Source organism: Myotis daubentonii, chromosome 3, assembly GCF_963259705.1.
Source record: "Myotis daubentonii chromosome 3, mMyoDau2.1, whole genome shotgun sequence".
Lineage (NCBI taxonomy): Eukaryota > Metazoa > Chordata > Mammalia > Chiroptera > Vespertilionidae > Myotis > Myotis daubentonii.
Genome location: NC_081842.1, coordinates 182,628,901 through 182,644,650, shown reverse-complemented (window position 1 = coordinate 182,644,650; position 15,750 = coordinate 182,628,901). Strand labels below are relative to the sequence as shown.

Genomic DNA, 15,750 nt, shown 5'->3' with positions numbered 1-15,750 from the left:
TTCTACAGTATCTATACCCACTGAACATACCAACTTCTCCCCCTTTTTTCCCTCTCTTCAGTCTATGGCAACCAACATATCCTACTTTTAGTTTCTAAGAGTCTGGCTACTCTACATATCTCATATAAATGGAATCATACAGTATTTGTCTTTTTCTGACTGGCTTACTTCACACAGTATAATGTCCTCAAGATTCATCCATATTGTAGCATGTGACAGGATTTCCTTCTTTTTTAATGTTGAATAATATTCCATTGTATGTATATTCCACATTTTCTTTAACAATATTTTCCCTTAAGTAAATACTTTTTGACCATCTAAACAATGATTCAGTTGGGCTAGGCTAATCACACACATACAAATGTAGGAAACATATAAGAACAATCAAGAATGTCACTGACATTTTCTGAGCTATGAGCTAACACCCTATCAAAAAGCATAAATTCTTACCAAGAAAATAATACACAATGCAGAAATTTCTAATCAAGAACAGTGATTCCATACAACTGTGTTTAACTAGTAAGAGCAAAGATCTCCTAAAGCGCAAGAACTTGTATTGCTGTGGAAAAAGAAAAACAGAATCAAATTAATACACCCAAACAGAGATGTGGTTCATTCAAAAGCAAGCACATAACTGTAATAGTCCACACATAAACTATAATCATTGCATAAAAGACAAAGTTCATTCTAGAAGCAAATATCAACTATTTCTGATGTTATATCAAGTTTATCATTGACATAAAAGACCAGAATTGAGAAAATTAACAATATCAAACTATGATTATACTAAGGAGTATGGAAATAAAGAAAGTAAAAAATCATCATCATCACCATAATAGCAGCTAAAATTCTTTGGGCACTTACCATGAATCAGGTACTATTGTAAGCATTTTACATGTATTAATCCATTTAAACTTCACAAGAACCCTATGAAGGAGGTTCTATTATTATCCTCAAATTTGCAGATGAGAAAACCAGGAGGCACAGAAAGGTTAAGTAACTTAACCAATATTACCAACTAGCAAAAGTCAAATCGGAGATTTTTAATCCAGGTAGGCTAGCTTCAGAGCCTGTAATCTTAAAGATGATGCATACTGCCTCTACACTAATTTTTTTAAATGTTATTTTCAGAAAAATAGGAGACAGTGAAGACAATACTAGCCTAAGAAACAGGAGAGCTGAGTTATAGTGCTCTCCCCTTTGGTACAACACTGAGCAAGAAGGCTGAACCAGCTCAGTAGTTCCTTAGTGGGTACCTTCCAATTCTATCAATCTAAGAGAAAGTAATCACGTAAGAAAAAATACGAACTTTTCCTGAAAAAAACAAAACAAAACATATATTTCTTATAAAACAAGAGTTGGCTGACAAGCAACACCCTCTCCTGTTCTTGGCCCTCAAATGCCAATGAAAAAAATATTTTAACATTATTGGAAAGAACCTAAGGAAATCTAATGAGCAAAAGATGATCTTTCCAAATTCTGGTCTTCTTTTGTGCTTACTATAATCTTATACATATAAAGGAATACGTAATTTCTTTTGCGCTTATTATAATATTGGGGCCAATCCTTTTTTAAGGAATTTCAGAAGCTAAAGTACAATAAAATTTATAGAACTTAGGTAGAAGTTATATCTTCCTACCATGTCTGCCAATTCCTATAGTATCTTACAAAAATCAGCCCATGTGAATACTTAGCCACTAACTGTACAACTTCAAGTTACATTGGCTTATTCAAACGTTTTCCAAGTGCAAGATATATAATTGCACTATTCTGTGTTGGTGCTTTTTCCCCCCTTCCCCCCAAGCCCTCCCAACCAATAAAATTGGCATAGCTTTTGGACTACCCCTACTGTAGCTCTCACTTTAACCATTATTCACCGGGTACTGAGAGGCCAGGGAAGCAGATCGACATTTCAGTAGATACACTGAGAAGAGCTAATATACACTCTTCTTCCTCCCAAATTGAAGTGTTTTTCAATTCCCTATTGGGTTTCTTCTGTGGTTTGGCTATCAGCTACCCTTTACTGAATATTTACTGTGTGCCAGGCTCTATCAATCTTATTTAATACTTTCAGTCTTGTTGGCCTAAAATTTCCAAGCCTGGTCTCGATGTGCATCCATTTCTTTGTCCTCTATTCCATGCTAATGTTCAACTTTTCCTTATCTATCATTAATGCACTGTTTTAAATAGTGTAGGCAAATTTAAAGAAAAAAAATTTAATGAGCTAATGCAAATTGGCTAAAATTAATTTTTTTAAAAAGATCTAATTTTTTCTATTATACATTATATAAAAGAACTTACTGAATAATATGTACAATATAAACTATTTATGAAAACTCCACCCCACAAAATATGTTATCTATATAATAAAAGGGTAATATGCAAATTGACCCTAACAGCAGAACAACTGGGAATGACTGGTCACTATGACACACACTGACCACCAGAGGGCAGATGCTCCATGCAGGAGCTGCCCCCTGGTGGTCAGTGCGCTCCCACAGGGGGAGCTCTGCTCAGCCACAAGCCAGGCTGATGGCTGCCAGCACAGCGGTGGTGGCGGGAGCCTTTCCTGCCTCCTCAGCAGCACTAAGGATGTCCGACTGCAGCTTAGGTCTGCTCCCTGCTGGCAAGTGGACATCCACTGAAGGCTGCCGGGCTGCCAGAGGGATGTCTGACTGCCAGCTTGAGCACGATCCCTCAGGGAGCGGGCCTAAGCCAGCAGGTGGACATCCTCCGAGGGGTCCCAGACTGCAAGAGGGCATAGGCCGGGCTGAGGAACCCCCCAAGTGCACAAATTTTTGTGCACCCGGCCTCTACTAGGTAAATATATGTACAAATATACAGTATAGGGTCTGGAAGAATATTTATGCTAAACCAGTCACTACCTCTAAGGCAAAGATGGAAACTGGTCACAGAGGTCAAAGGAAACTTTCACTTTATCTATAGTACTTAGTTTATAATAAAAAAATGATACCACAATACTCTTGTGAAATTGGCTGACAGGCAACACCCAAAATAAGGATGATGATGTTAATAATAACAACAATAATAGTGTTTGTTATTGCTTATATTAAAAAAAAAAAAATGTGGCCTGTCCAGCAGGGTGTGGCTCAGCGGTGGAATGTTGACTCAGGAACCAAGAGGTCACTGGTTTGATTCCTGGTGAGGGCATATGCCCAGATTGTGGGCTCGATCCCCAGTAGGGGGCATGCAGGAGACAGCCAATCAATGATTCCCTCTCATCACTGATGTTTCTATCTTTCCCTCTCCCTTTCGCTCTGAAATCAATAAAAATAAAATAAAATGAAAAGTTTAGTTAAACCAAGAGTACCATAATCCACCACACTCTCCTACTTCATACTCTAAAGACACATTATTTGTTTACATATCCCTCTCTCAACTGACTGGGTTCTAGTGGGAAGAGGCTGGTTCTAATATGTTTGCTCCAAAGCCCAGTCCTCAGCCTGCCAGAGTGGGAATGAAACAAACAACAGCACAGTCAGGAAATCGCAGGAACAGGCTGGGAAGAGCCTTGACACCACAGTGAGAAATTGCAAGAGATCGCTCTCTCACTTGCCAGAGGAGGTGGTTCCGGAGACAGCTCCTCCCCAATTAGTAAACTTTTAAAAACCTAGCTGAAAGATAGTTTAAACCGTCCCACTCCAACCAATCAAAACTGCTTTAGTTATACACACCATGCCTTATTGTGAAAAGAATTTGAGACAGTAACTGACATATTCTATACTTACTTGCACATCCTCAAGTTCATGAAGTTCTTAGGGTCAAAAAGAAGCTGGCAGTTGCACAGAGGAACTTTGCATGAATGTCATCCTCATCCTCCCCCAGCCCTACTAGGTCACAGCAACTGCCACTACCTAGCAGGGAGGGAAAGAGTGGAGCAAAGCGGAATTTTGAGAGTGGCAGCAGGAAAGGTGGCTACAGCTCTCAAACACATGCTAAAGTCTCATGAGAACAAATCTCCTCTCCAAATGGCATTGTGAAGATCTAAGTTTTAAGTCCTAAGTTTTGCTGATCAAATCTTGAATTAATCAGGTGAGGCCAATTATATACACATACACCAATGCAATTTTAACTCTGCCAAATTCTGACATAAGGTAATGCTCAAATGATAGTTTACCTGTATGATGGGAAATGGAAGATAGTTCATGTTGTTAATAAAATACAGGAGGCTATAGCAATAGCCCATAAATGCTCCGGCCAATAGGAAAAAAAGGTGATATTCGTTTAAGCAGGCTTGTGCAGCAGGGCCATCTAAGCTGAAGGGAAAAAGGTGGGTTATTAATTCAACAGTCAGGGACACACATCACTGTTTTAGGCTCAGTATTTATTGAAAGCAACGTTCTGACTTAATCACTTAAGAAATGCCCCAAATTCTAAAAAGATGGTTTGTTTTAGGTAAGTGTGGGCAAACGATTAACAAAACCCCTTCAGTTAACCGTCCAGATCTATCCCCTAGAAATCTAATAAGGGTAAGAATGTGTCCTGAGATATAAGCAATGCTACTTACAAACTGGAAAACTGCACCTGGACTAAGAGGAACTATAAATAAACTATATACACCCAGATACCACAACTCTGGCTTCTCTCTGTGTTGTCTCATAAACTGGGCAATCCCTCATAGGGACCCTTTTCACTGAAGAAAATGCATCACCATTAGGAAAAAAACTGCCTTATATGAGGGTTGCTGGGGCACAAAAGGAAATCAAGTATTCGGTAGTACTCGTGAACATTGTTTTAAAGTCAGTGGAAAATAGGGAATTTAAGATTACTTCACTTAATCTTTTCTGATTTTTAAAGTCACGATATCAACTTGCAATTCTTATCAATGTTATGTGTTCAAGAACTGTATAAATTACAGTGAAAGCATTTTACTAGAGGACTTAGTTAAAATTATTTTAGGATTTTTTCTTCATTTTTTCCATACTATCCTTCTTCCAACTACCATGTCAATGCCCCCTCCTTGGCTCCTCAGGAGAATGAAATGGAGGACCTGACCCGTCAGTCTCTGCTTTCTCCAAACCCAAGAAAAAGAAATCTTTTTCCAAGGAGGAGCCGGTGGGCAGTGATCCTGAAGAAACAGCAGCAGTGGAAGTCTTCCCAAAAGGAAGCAATCTTTCCCCGAAGAGGAACCAGCTAGTGACCCTAAAGAGGCAGGTAACAGGAGTGTGTCCAAGAAAAAGAGGACTTTCTATCCAAGGACCAGCCAGTCAGCAGTGGAGCTGAAGAAGCTGCTGGCAGGAAGAGCAGCAGTTCCAAGAAAAAATTCTAAACACTATACCAGGAAGATTAGAACGGACATTTTCCTAGTGGGGTATTTCCCATCTCAACCCATCTCTAATACCTCAATAAAAACAAATTCAAAAGAAAAAAAACTGCCACCTCCCTGTTTCCTGAATTCCCCTCAGGTTTTTTGTGTTTTTTTTAAATATATTTTATTGATTTTTTACAGAGAGGAAGGGAGAGGGATAGAGAGTTAGAAACATCCATGAGAGAGAAACATGGGTCAGCTGCCTCCTGCACACCCCCTACTGGGGATGTGCCCGCAACAAAGGTACATGCCCTTGACCTGAATCGAACCTGGGACTCTTCAGTCCACAGGCCAACGCTCTAGCCACTGAGCCAAACTGGTCAGGGCTTCCCCTCAGGTTTTATCTGCACATCTCACTTTCTTCCTAGTACAACCTATTTCTCACACATTCCCATTTCTCTATTACATCCATTGGGGTCCATGGGTTAAATCCCCTATTGTCCTCAACTCTCAAGGAGTCTATAGTCTATGTGTAAATCACTCTTATAAATCCAACAGCATCTAATATAGCACCATGCAGAGAATAAATCTAAAAAACTGTTGAATTCAAAACATAAAACATTAAAAACATTTGATGTATGTAAAAAAGCACCTTTTATAGAAGTCTAGAAAGCAAACAATATCCATAAACTATTAAAATATACAAGTCATCTCTGGCTTAGTAACTAAATGAGATTCCTTAGAAAAAAAATATCTAATATTACCTCTCAGTACCAGTGCAGGGAACCACAAGAAAACTGTATCGGCCCTTGGTTATCACTGCAGCACACCAAGCCACCATCATTCCCATTGCGGCATGAATAAATGAGTGCATGAGCTGCTGAGGATGAATGATTTTCCCTATCAGTTCCAGTCTGGAGCAGGGAATGGAAGGCACAACTGCAAACAGAACACATTAATGTGGCTTTATAATCTGCAGTATATGAGTACAGAAAAAGTCCTAGTTAAAAAATCTGTAAGTTAAAATAATTTGAGAAAATATTAAATACAATGGGATGCACACAAAGAAAGAAAAACCAAAGGCCCTAGAAAGATGAAATATAAGGGTAGTATAAGTAACATTTTCCTTTCTTTTTAAAATTTCCTAATAGCTCAAATAGTACCTACAGTGGAACTCTCCTGTCATAAAAAATAATTTTTTTAAAAAATAGTGCTTGCCCTCTAGCAAGTTGTATTTGCATTTTGAAGATTAGCAATATACAGTCCATCTGTAAAAAATAAATCACAAAGTAGGTAAATATTGACAACACTGAATACAAAAGTAAATATTTATATGGGAATTTCTAATACCCTTTTTAAAAATATTTTTTTAATTGAGTTTAGAGAGAGGGAGAGGAAGAGACAGAAACATCAATGATAAGACAGAATCATCGATCAGCTGCCCCCTTCACCACCCTCACTACCCCCGACTGGAGATTGAGCCCGCAACACAGTGATGTGCTCTGACGGGAATTGAACCGCAACCTCCGGGTTCATAGGTCCACACTCAAACACTGAACCACACGGGCCAGGCTCTAATACCTTTTTGATAATCAAAAGTTTTCTAGAAGTGAGCTGGGGAGGTGAGTGTGGGTATGAGGTGAGGGATGTTGACCACTGAAACAACGACTACAGGGTTCCCTAACCTATCTATGTAGGCATTCTTCTTTCAATATATTCAAAGTGAAGAGGCTGCAGAGATGGAAAAGTGTGAAGGGAAAGGGCTTAGGGGCTTGACCCTTGGGGAAGAGGTTGTTATCACCTCTCCCTCTCCACAAGACATGCCTACAAAGGGCAGTGTGAAAGAACACATGCTATAAGCCAAGGAGTCCTGTACATGGCTTGAACAGAAAAAAGATCCGTCAGCTAGTGAGGGATTAGGAAAGCAAAGGAAAAGGGTATGTACTGTAACATCCAAAGTAGGATTTGAAATTTTATACCATATCAACAAGAAACTACAAAGAGCTAAAAAGAGGATGACATTCTAGTTAAAACAAGTAGTGTGAGAAAAAGTTTCTTATTGTATCTTTTTTTTTAAAATATATTTTATTGATTTTTTACAGAGAGGAAGGGAGAGAGATAGAGAGTTAGAAACATCGATGAGAGAGAAACATCGATCAGCTGCCTCCGGCACATCTCCTACTGGGGATGTGCCTGCAACCCAGGTACATGCCCTTGACCGGAATCGAACCCGGGACCCTTCAGTCCACAGGCCGACGCTCTATCCACTGAGCCAAACCGGTTTTGGCATTCTTATTGTATCTTAACGAGAGACTCAAGGAATCTAAAAGGCAAGAGTGAGATGAGAAACTGAGGGGGGAAAAATGCTCTGGAATGTAGCAGGTGATTATCCCGATGTAAAACATAATATTTTTAAGTTTTTGAGAAACTCTTAGAATTATAGACTTTTATATTTGAGAAATATCTAAGAAATCACCTGTCCTAATCTCCTACCCTACAAAGACATCCTATATAAGAAAAGGCTAATATGCAAATCGACTGAACAGCAGAATGACTGGTCGCTATAACACACACTGACCACCAGGGGGCAGAGGCTCAACGCAGAAGCTGCCCCCTGGTGGTCGTGCGCTCCCACAGGGGGAGTGCCACTCAGCCAGAAGCCAGGCTCACAGCTGGCAAGCGCAGTGGCAGTGGCAGGAGCCTCTCCCACCTCCATGGCAGCGCTAAGGATGTCCAACTGACGGCTTAGGCCTGCTCCCCGTCCATGAGGGGAGTGGGCCTAAGCCATCAGCTGGACATCCCCCAAGGGCTCCTGGACTGTGAGAGGGCGCAGGCCTGGCTGAGGGATGCCCTGCCTTGAGTGCATGAATTTCGTGCACCAGGCCTCTAGTTACTTTTATAATACACTAGAGCCAGATGCACGAAATTCATGCAAGAGTAGACCTTCCTTCCCCTGGTTGCTGGCACTGGCTTCCCTCCAGCACCCAGGACCCAGGACCCAGGTTTCCCTCCAGCCACTGGCAGGCACCTGGGACCCAGGCTTCCCTCCAGCCGCTGGCAGGCACCCAGGACCTGGGCTTCCCTCCGACTGCCAGCAGGCACCTGGAACCCAGGCTTCCCTTGCAGCCCCAGCTTCCCTGGAAGGAGGTCCGGTCTAATTAGCATATTATACTTTTATTAATATAGATACAGTGAATCACAACTTGAACATCAGCTATGAACCATTAAAAGATCTAAATTGTTTTATTGTGGTAAAATACACTTAAAGTTTATCGTTTTGACCATTTTTAAGTGTACAGTTCTGTGGCATAAGTACATTCACATTGTTGTGCAAATATCACCATCATCCATCTCCAGACTTTCCCATTTTCCCCAGCTGAACCTCTGTCCCCATTAAACAATTCCCAAACCCTCCTCCTCAAAGCCCTGGGCAACCACCATTCTACTTTCTGTCTCTATGAATTAGACTACTTCAGGTAGCTCCTATGTGGAATCATATAATATTTGTCTGCAGAGGTCAAAATACTTTTTTTAGAAGAGAAATTAGCACTCAAATTTTAAGATAAAGCATTCAAAGCATATGATTCTGCATACCGTTTGTAAAACTTTAACATAAAACACAGCCCCTATTATACACACTCATATACAAAATGCATTGAGTATGCCCTTAATAAAATAAATTCAGACATTTTTAAGATAATTAACTTTTAAAAACTCACCTGAATAGAACTCCACATTGAAAATACTTATTATTATTATTACCACCGACAGCAGCAGGAAGTAAAAGATTACATAGGAACTATATAGATCATCGAAAGAATCTAAAACAGAAGAAAGAGAAATTACTAAAGATCATTCAGTCGTGTAGTTATATTCAGTATACTGCAACAGAAAAGGGGCTTGAATCACAACTTTAATTTTAAAGTTATCCTTTCTTTAAGAATGTCCTCATACACTGCTGACAAGACCTATAGGATATCCACTCAAGAACTATAATGTGAGTTATTTGGACCAAGCTCTGGGTCCTTTAAAATCTTATATAATAAAGATGTAATATGCAAATGGTTGTTACACTGTGAAGCGTAATGACCGACCACATAACAACCGGATCAGCAGGAGGGTGGGGCAGTGAGCTACAAGTGGGCGGCAGAAAGCTACAGGAGGGGGCAGGGCAGCAAGCTATGGGGGGAGAGGGAGGCATTCGGGGGTAACTATTGGAGGGCGGCAGCGAGCTACTGGCGAGCTACTAGCGCATGGATTCCTGCACAGGGCTACTAGCTATATTGTAATTTCTTTTAGATAACCGAGATGTTAACATCAAACAACATACTACCATATGCAAATATATTTCATCATGTGAAACTGAAATACCACATTTAGTAATATACCAACAAGTTTCCTTTTAAAATGTAAATATTTTTCAGATTTCTTCTTACAAGATGCCATTAGCCCTATAGCTAAAAAAGTAACATTTCTGGAAATAGTATAATCCATAAATCATCTAAATTAGCTGAAAACAAAAACAATGAGGATATCCCTGTGAAATACTAATTCATTCACATTTTAGAGTAGTTCATCAATAATCCATTTCAAAAATATGGGAAACTTTAAAATATGTATGTATTATACCTAAAAACATGACCAAAAGAAATAAAAATAGCAAGGACATATGCTTGCTGAATAGATTAACACAATTATAAAACCAATTATTTTTAAAAGTATAATTCATTGACTAAAATAAATAACAAATATTTATTAAGCATCCACAATTAAACACAAACATTGTACTGCTAAAAGAAAGAATTGATCCATGTTATTAGAAATGAGTAAGGAAAGAGTACAACTTTTTTTTTTTTTTTACATGTAAGCAGCCAAAGAAAGGCCAAGGAAATGATGTATCACCTCCCCTGAAAACCTGAGGCATGCCAGATTCTATTCCAAGTTGCTACGAGTACAACTTTTCTGGAAAGACTTTGTGAAGCAAAAGTTGAAGAAGACAAGTAACATTTGATGGGAAAAAACGGCATAAATCAAATCCAATTTATGAGATTGGTGAGAAAGTGCTATTAGGATTAAAGAATACCTGGCCATGAAATGGCAAAAAGTTTTTATCCTAAATTCCAATTCTGAACAACTGATAATGGCTCTAGATTACAATACTGAATATTCTGAGATTGTGACTAGACAGCTAAGATCAAAAGATTAATGAGTAATACAGATTCTGGCAAAGTGGAGAGAGAAGTACTTGCCATCCCTGCAATGGTTTATGGCTTAATTTCATCTGACCTATGGGATCCACACAAGAAGTGATTGATATGTCTCAACAAAAAAATTAACATGACTTTAATTCTTTAGCAGCAACATCTCCAAAGGCCACTAAGTAAAGCTTTGAACTCCTTGAAAATTGACATTTTCTTCTGAAAAATTAATTTAACAACACACTTCTCACTTTCCAAAGCAAAAGAAATTTATTGTTATTGTTGTTGAAGAGGATATAAAAATTATTTCAAGAGTATTTGTGCTTCTTAGCTTTAAGCAAGGCTTTAAAGACTTCAAAACCTAGGCTGGCAACATTTCTCTTTTTATTTTATTTTTTAATTCTAGTATAGAATTAAAAATAAATAAATCCTAGTGCATAGAAAAACACTGGTTCTGAAGTCAGAGGCCAATGTTCAAATCCTACTTCAGTTACTCACCAGCTGTATCTCTGAAGACTTTAGCCAGAGTCTCAGTTTCCTCATCTATAAAGTAGGGTTAATACCTCTTTACTACACAGGATTGTAGGAAGAATAAGAGGCAATCTACTTCAGGTGCTTAGCACAGTGCCTGGCACACAGTTGATAGTGATAATTGATAGCCCCTCATCAATCCTTGCATTTAACTCTATGTTCTTTAGTTTTTAACTCTTTCCTCCTTTTCTCTCTTCTCATCATTCTTCCTTATTAGCCACAATATAGAAATAGAGTATTCCTAATTTTAGACAGGTTTTTCAAGAGATATCTCATATTTCTATCCACAATATTTAAATAGATAAAATGAACAGTTCTCCTTAAAAAGACAATCTCAATAAAGCTGTCAAAAAGAAGAGACAAACAAATAAACAAAAATTAAGTTTTCCTTTACATGGTCTTCTAATGATTTTTTTCATGTGATAATAAAGTCTCTGACAGTTTTACTAATCCTATTATTATACTAGAGGCCCTATGCACTAAATTCGTGCAAGAGTAGGCCTTCCTTCCCCCGGCTGCTGGCACCTACTTCCCTCGCAGCCCCGGCTTTGTCTGGAAGGTTGTCTGGAAGGACGTTGGTCTAATTAGCATATTACCCTTTTATTATTATAGATAATGAAAAGGTGTTAAGTTAAAAAGGAATGCCTTAAAAGATTACCACAGTGACTATTTTGCTAAGTAAGCGGTAATTAAAAACAAATTTGGAACATAATGCAACTTTTATGTTGAAAAGTAGGTCCCGCCGAAACCGGTTTGGCTCAGTGGATAGAGCGTCGGCCTGCGGACTGAGGGGTCCCAGGTTCGATTCCGGTCAAGGGCATGTACCTGGGTTGTGGGCATATCCCCAGTGGGAGATGTGCAGGAGGCAGCTGATCGATGTTTCTCTCTCATCGATGTTTCTAACTCTCTATCTCTCTCCCTTCCTCTCTGTAAAAAATCAGTAAAATATATTTAAAAAAAAAAAAGTAGGTCCTGTACATTTGTTTTCCCCAAATTGAGTATCACTTACCAGACAGCCACTGTATAGGATGCAATAAATCAATGCTGCTGAAGATTATAAATACTGTGGTACATATGGGTAGAAGCAGCACTGACCACACAATACTTGTAACTATCCTCCATCCCAAAACCTGTAACAAAATCATTCAATCATGAAGTCAGTTAAACTATTTCAGTTATGCAAATCCTATCTTTTCATACAGGATGCTAATCGCTAATATTTATACCCAGATCATAGTCTGTGCAGGTATACATAAGTCTCAATGGTTATTACTATAAATAACTTTAATTTACACACCACTGTAGACTCTTGTATTATCAGTGAACTTGTGGTTATGTCTGTCCAAAGTCAGGTGCCACACTAAATATCCTGGGGGGAGGGGGGCAGAATTACAACTGTATTTTACAGCAATTAATACTTGTCTAAGTTTAATTGACAGATATATCAACATCTAAAAACTATATATTTTATGGGAACCATCTGTCTACTGCAATGGTGTTTACGATTACTAGATACGTATTCCCTATTGGGCAGCTGACACATGGGATTCAGTCTGAATCACCAGTGCCTACCACATAGGAGGCACAGGATTTACTTTTGAATAAGTGAATAAAAAAGCAAAGTGAATACTGAAGGGTTCTAAGCATGACGATCGGATTTATATTTGGGGCGGTAAAACACCCTGTGTTTGTAACCTGGCGATGATGAAGATGGATCAGATGGGGCAAGGCCAAAACAGGAGGCAGTCCACGCAACCGCCCAAGCCAAAGGTTTCAGTCCGTGTCTGAAGGAAGGCGGCGGCAAGGGGAAAGGAGGCTTAAAGGGGGAAATGGATCCACGTCTGTGAAACACGTTATACAGGACAGCGGTGATTGATCCCAGGGGCGGTAAAGAACAGGTAAGGCTTCAAGACTCAAAAGCTCTTAGCTTGGGATACAGGGTAGCTGGCGGTACCGCTGGGGCAGCCTAAAAGGGATATTACTCCTTATCTCTTTGTCCTGCACAGAACGGATGCAGGACAGGAGGTATCAGCTAGGAAGTATTTGCTCATCTCGGGCGCACAGCGCACACATGCCTCTAACACAATGGTTCTCAACCTTCCTAATGCCGCGACCCTTTAATACAGTTCCTCATGTTGTGGTGACCCCAACCATAAAATTATTTTCGTTGCTACTTCATAACTGTAATTTTGCTACTATTATGAACCGTAATATAATTATATAGGGTGTCCCAAAATTCACGCAAGAAGTAATTTTGATAGAAAACATAGGTTTATAATTAAAAATTGTAAATTTTTTATTGATTCATAAAGTATACAGTATAGGATTGTGTATGGAATAGCACATCGGGTAAATGGCCTCCACGGCTTTGCTGGCACATACGCGAAGCCCTGGTCTTCATTGGTCTTCATTGTCCCTGCTCCTGGGCCATCATTGGTACTTGGTAATGCTTATCAAATTGAGGGGATTGACATCAAAGGGCAACAGATATTAGAATCTGATTCAATAAACCAAGTAAAATTAGGCTTTTATTTTGTTGTTGTTGCTGTTGTTAATGCTCACGCAAAATTCAAATCTTGCGTGAATTTTGGGACACCCTATATATATGTTTTCCCATGGTCTTAGGCGACCCCTGTGAAGGGGTCGCGACCCACAGGTTGAGAGCCGCTGCTCTAACAGTTAACAAGGAGCACCTGTCCCGAGTACCTAGCCCACCCCAGCCTCTGCTGAGTGCGCCATTCACATTCTCTCCAACTCTTCGCATTCTAATCCCGGACCCACAAGTTATTTATGTGCACCTCCTAGGCACACCACCCCTGCTACACTCTTCCCCATTCCCGGAGTGCCAGCAGGTCAGCCCTCCCACTCCCACCAGTTTCCACTCTGGACTCCTCTCCCACCCCCGAACAAGTTGGCACTCGGGACACCCCGCACCCATGCACCCTGCACCCAGCTTTCCCGAGCACACTCCTCCCACCCGGTAACGAGCTTCCACTCAGGACGCCACGACAGCCCCGTCATAAGCTCCCCTTTAGGAGGTCCCTGCCCCACGCGCTCCCCACGCTACACCCGGCCGGTCCCTCCCCCGCCCAGCACGCACGCGCGGTCAGCGCCCAGGCCCCGCAACCCCCGCAGCCCCCACTGCGGTCCCGCGCACGGCACAGCGAACGCAGCACTCACGCGCCACAAGATGTCCCGCGACCCGCCGGCGCAGGGCCAACTCCCAACCGTGGCCATGGTGATGGCGGGTCCCGCTCTGAGGGGAGCCGGAGACGGCGAGCCGGCCCGCCTCGGTGGTTCAAAGAGAGGAAGGCCCCCGGAGGACCCCGTTAGGGCTGCCTGAAACGCTGCCTGAGCGAAGCCCAGCCCAGGACCCAACCCATCTCTCCGAGATTTCGTCTGGACAGGCCCAGCAGGCCAGGATTCCCCCGCAGACACGCGTCCCAAAGGGGCCCGGGACGCCAGAACTCGCCCTCGGGAATCGAAAAGGTCTCTCCGAAGCAGGGTCCGGCGAGGCACCAAAAATTGGGGGCGGTGCTGCTGCATGCTGGGAACTGTAGGCTCCACCGTCTCTGGAAGCAAGGACGAGCGTTGCATTCTGGGACTCGGAGTTCCAAAGTACAGCATGCTGGGAGACGAAGTCTTCCCGACGGTACCTCGTGGAATGCTGGGAATCATAGTCCTTTATGAGACATACTAGAGGCCCGGTGCACGATATTTGTGCACGGGGGTGGGGGTGGGGGGCGTCAGTTGGACGTCCCCTGAGGGGTCCTTAGTGCTGCCCAGGAGGCAGGAGAGGCTTCCACCATGCTGCTGCACTTGCCAGCTGCCAGCACTGAGCCCAGCTCCCTGTGGGAGCACACTGACCACCAGGGGGCAGCTCCTGCTTTAAGCGTCTGCCCCCTGGTGGTCAGTGTGCGTCATACCGACCGGTCATTCTGCCATTCGGTTGATTTGCTTATTAGCCTTTTATTATATAGGATACAGTACTAGCCACAGTGTTGGTGGATCAAAATTCTACAGTTAGAAAGATCTGGCAACATGAATTGCCCTGATTTCTTCAGATTTTACTTTAACTGACCGCCTGAAAGTGAAATCAAAGGATGTTGTGGCCCTCTCCATGAAGGTACTCACTGATTTCACCAAAATGGAAAATTATCTTTCCCTAGAGGTACATTTGGTTTTGTAAAATCTGGTTTCTAATTCCATCCAGCTCAGCCACTTGGTACGTGGAATATCTTACCCTCTTTAAGACTCCATTTCATCCATAAAATAAGGATTTTTTAAAATGGCATTCAGTGATGTTGTGAAGATATACTAAAATACTATAAAAATATTATCGCCGAAACCGGTTTGGCTCAGTGGATAGAGCGTCGGCCTGCGGACTGAAAGGTCCCAGGTTCGATTCCAGTCAAGGGCATGTACCTGGGTTGCGGGCATATCCCCAGTAGGAGATGTGCAGGAGGCAGCTGATCGATGTTTCTCTCTCATCGATGTTTCTAACTCTCTATCTCTCTCCCTTCCTCTCTGTAAAAAATCAATAAAATACATTTAAAAAAATAATAAAAATATTGTCATTAATTTCCTGCTAATCAGGAAAAAGGCTTTTCACCAACCCAAGTCCAGTCAACATTCAGCACTCTTGCCCTAACCGGTTTGCCTTAGTGGATAGAGCGTCGGCCTGTGGACTCAAGGGTCCCAGGTTCAATTCCGGTCAAGGGCATGTACCTTGGTTGTGGGCTCATCCCCAGT

At 41.4% G+C, this 15,750-nt stretch overlaps 1 protein-coding gene and 1 non-coding gene across 10 annotated transcripts in view; both read right to left on the bottom strand.

Annotated features, from left to right (window-relative positions):
* The window catches only part of NDC1 (NDC1 transmembrane nucleoporin), a 54,501-nt gene extending 40,016 nt beyond the window's left edge, over nucleotides 1-14,485 (bottom strand). For 4 of the 9 annotated variants that reach the window (XM_059689507.1, XM_059689512.1, XM_059689510.1 and 1 more), the window contains exons 1-6: nucleotides 14,179-14,483; nucleotides 12,008-12,128; nucleotides 8,989-9,090; nucleotides 6,034-6,208; nucleotides 4,139-4,277; nucleotides 451-559 (exon numbers count right to left, since the gene is read on the bottom strand). In XM_059689507.1, coding sequence (XP_059545490.1) covers nucleotides 451-559; nucleotides 4,139-4,277; nucleotides 6,034-6,208; nucleotides 8,989-9,090; nucleotides 12,008-12,128; nucleotides 14,179-14,235 — 703 coding nt within the window. In that variant the 5' untranslated portion in view covers nucleotides 14,236-14,483. Of the gene's footprint in view, nucleotides 1-450; nucleotides 560-4,138; nucleotides 4,278-6,033; nucleotides 6,209-8,988; nucleotides 9,091-12,007; nucleotides 12,129-14,178 lie in introns of all 9 variants that reach the window. The other 5 variants (XM_059689509.1, XM_059689515.1, XM_059689514.1 and 2 more) reach the window with 5 other exon arrangements.
* LOC132232155 (small nucleolar RNA SNORA67) lies at nucleotides 10,129-10,237 on the bottom strand. The gene has a single exon (XR_009452298.1). It is a non-coding gene; the product is annotated as a small nucleolar RNA SNORA67 (small nucleolar RNA).
* Nucleotides 14,486-15,750: the final 1,265 nt, after the last annotated feature.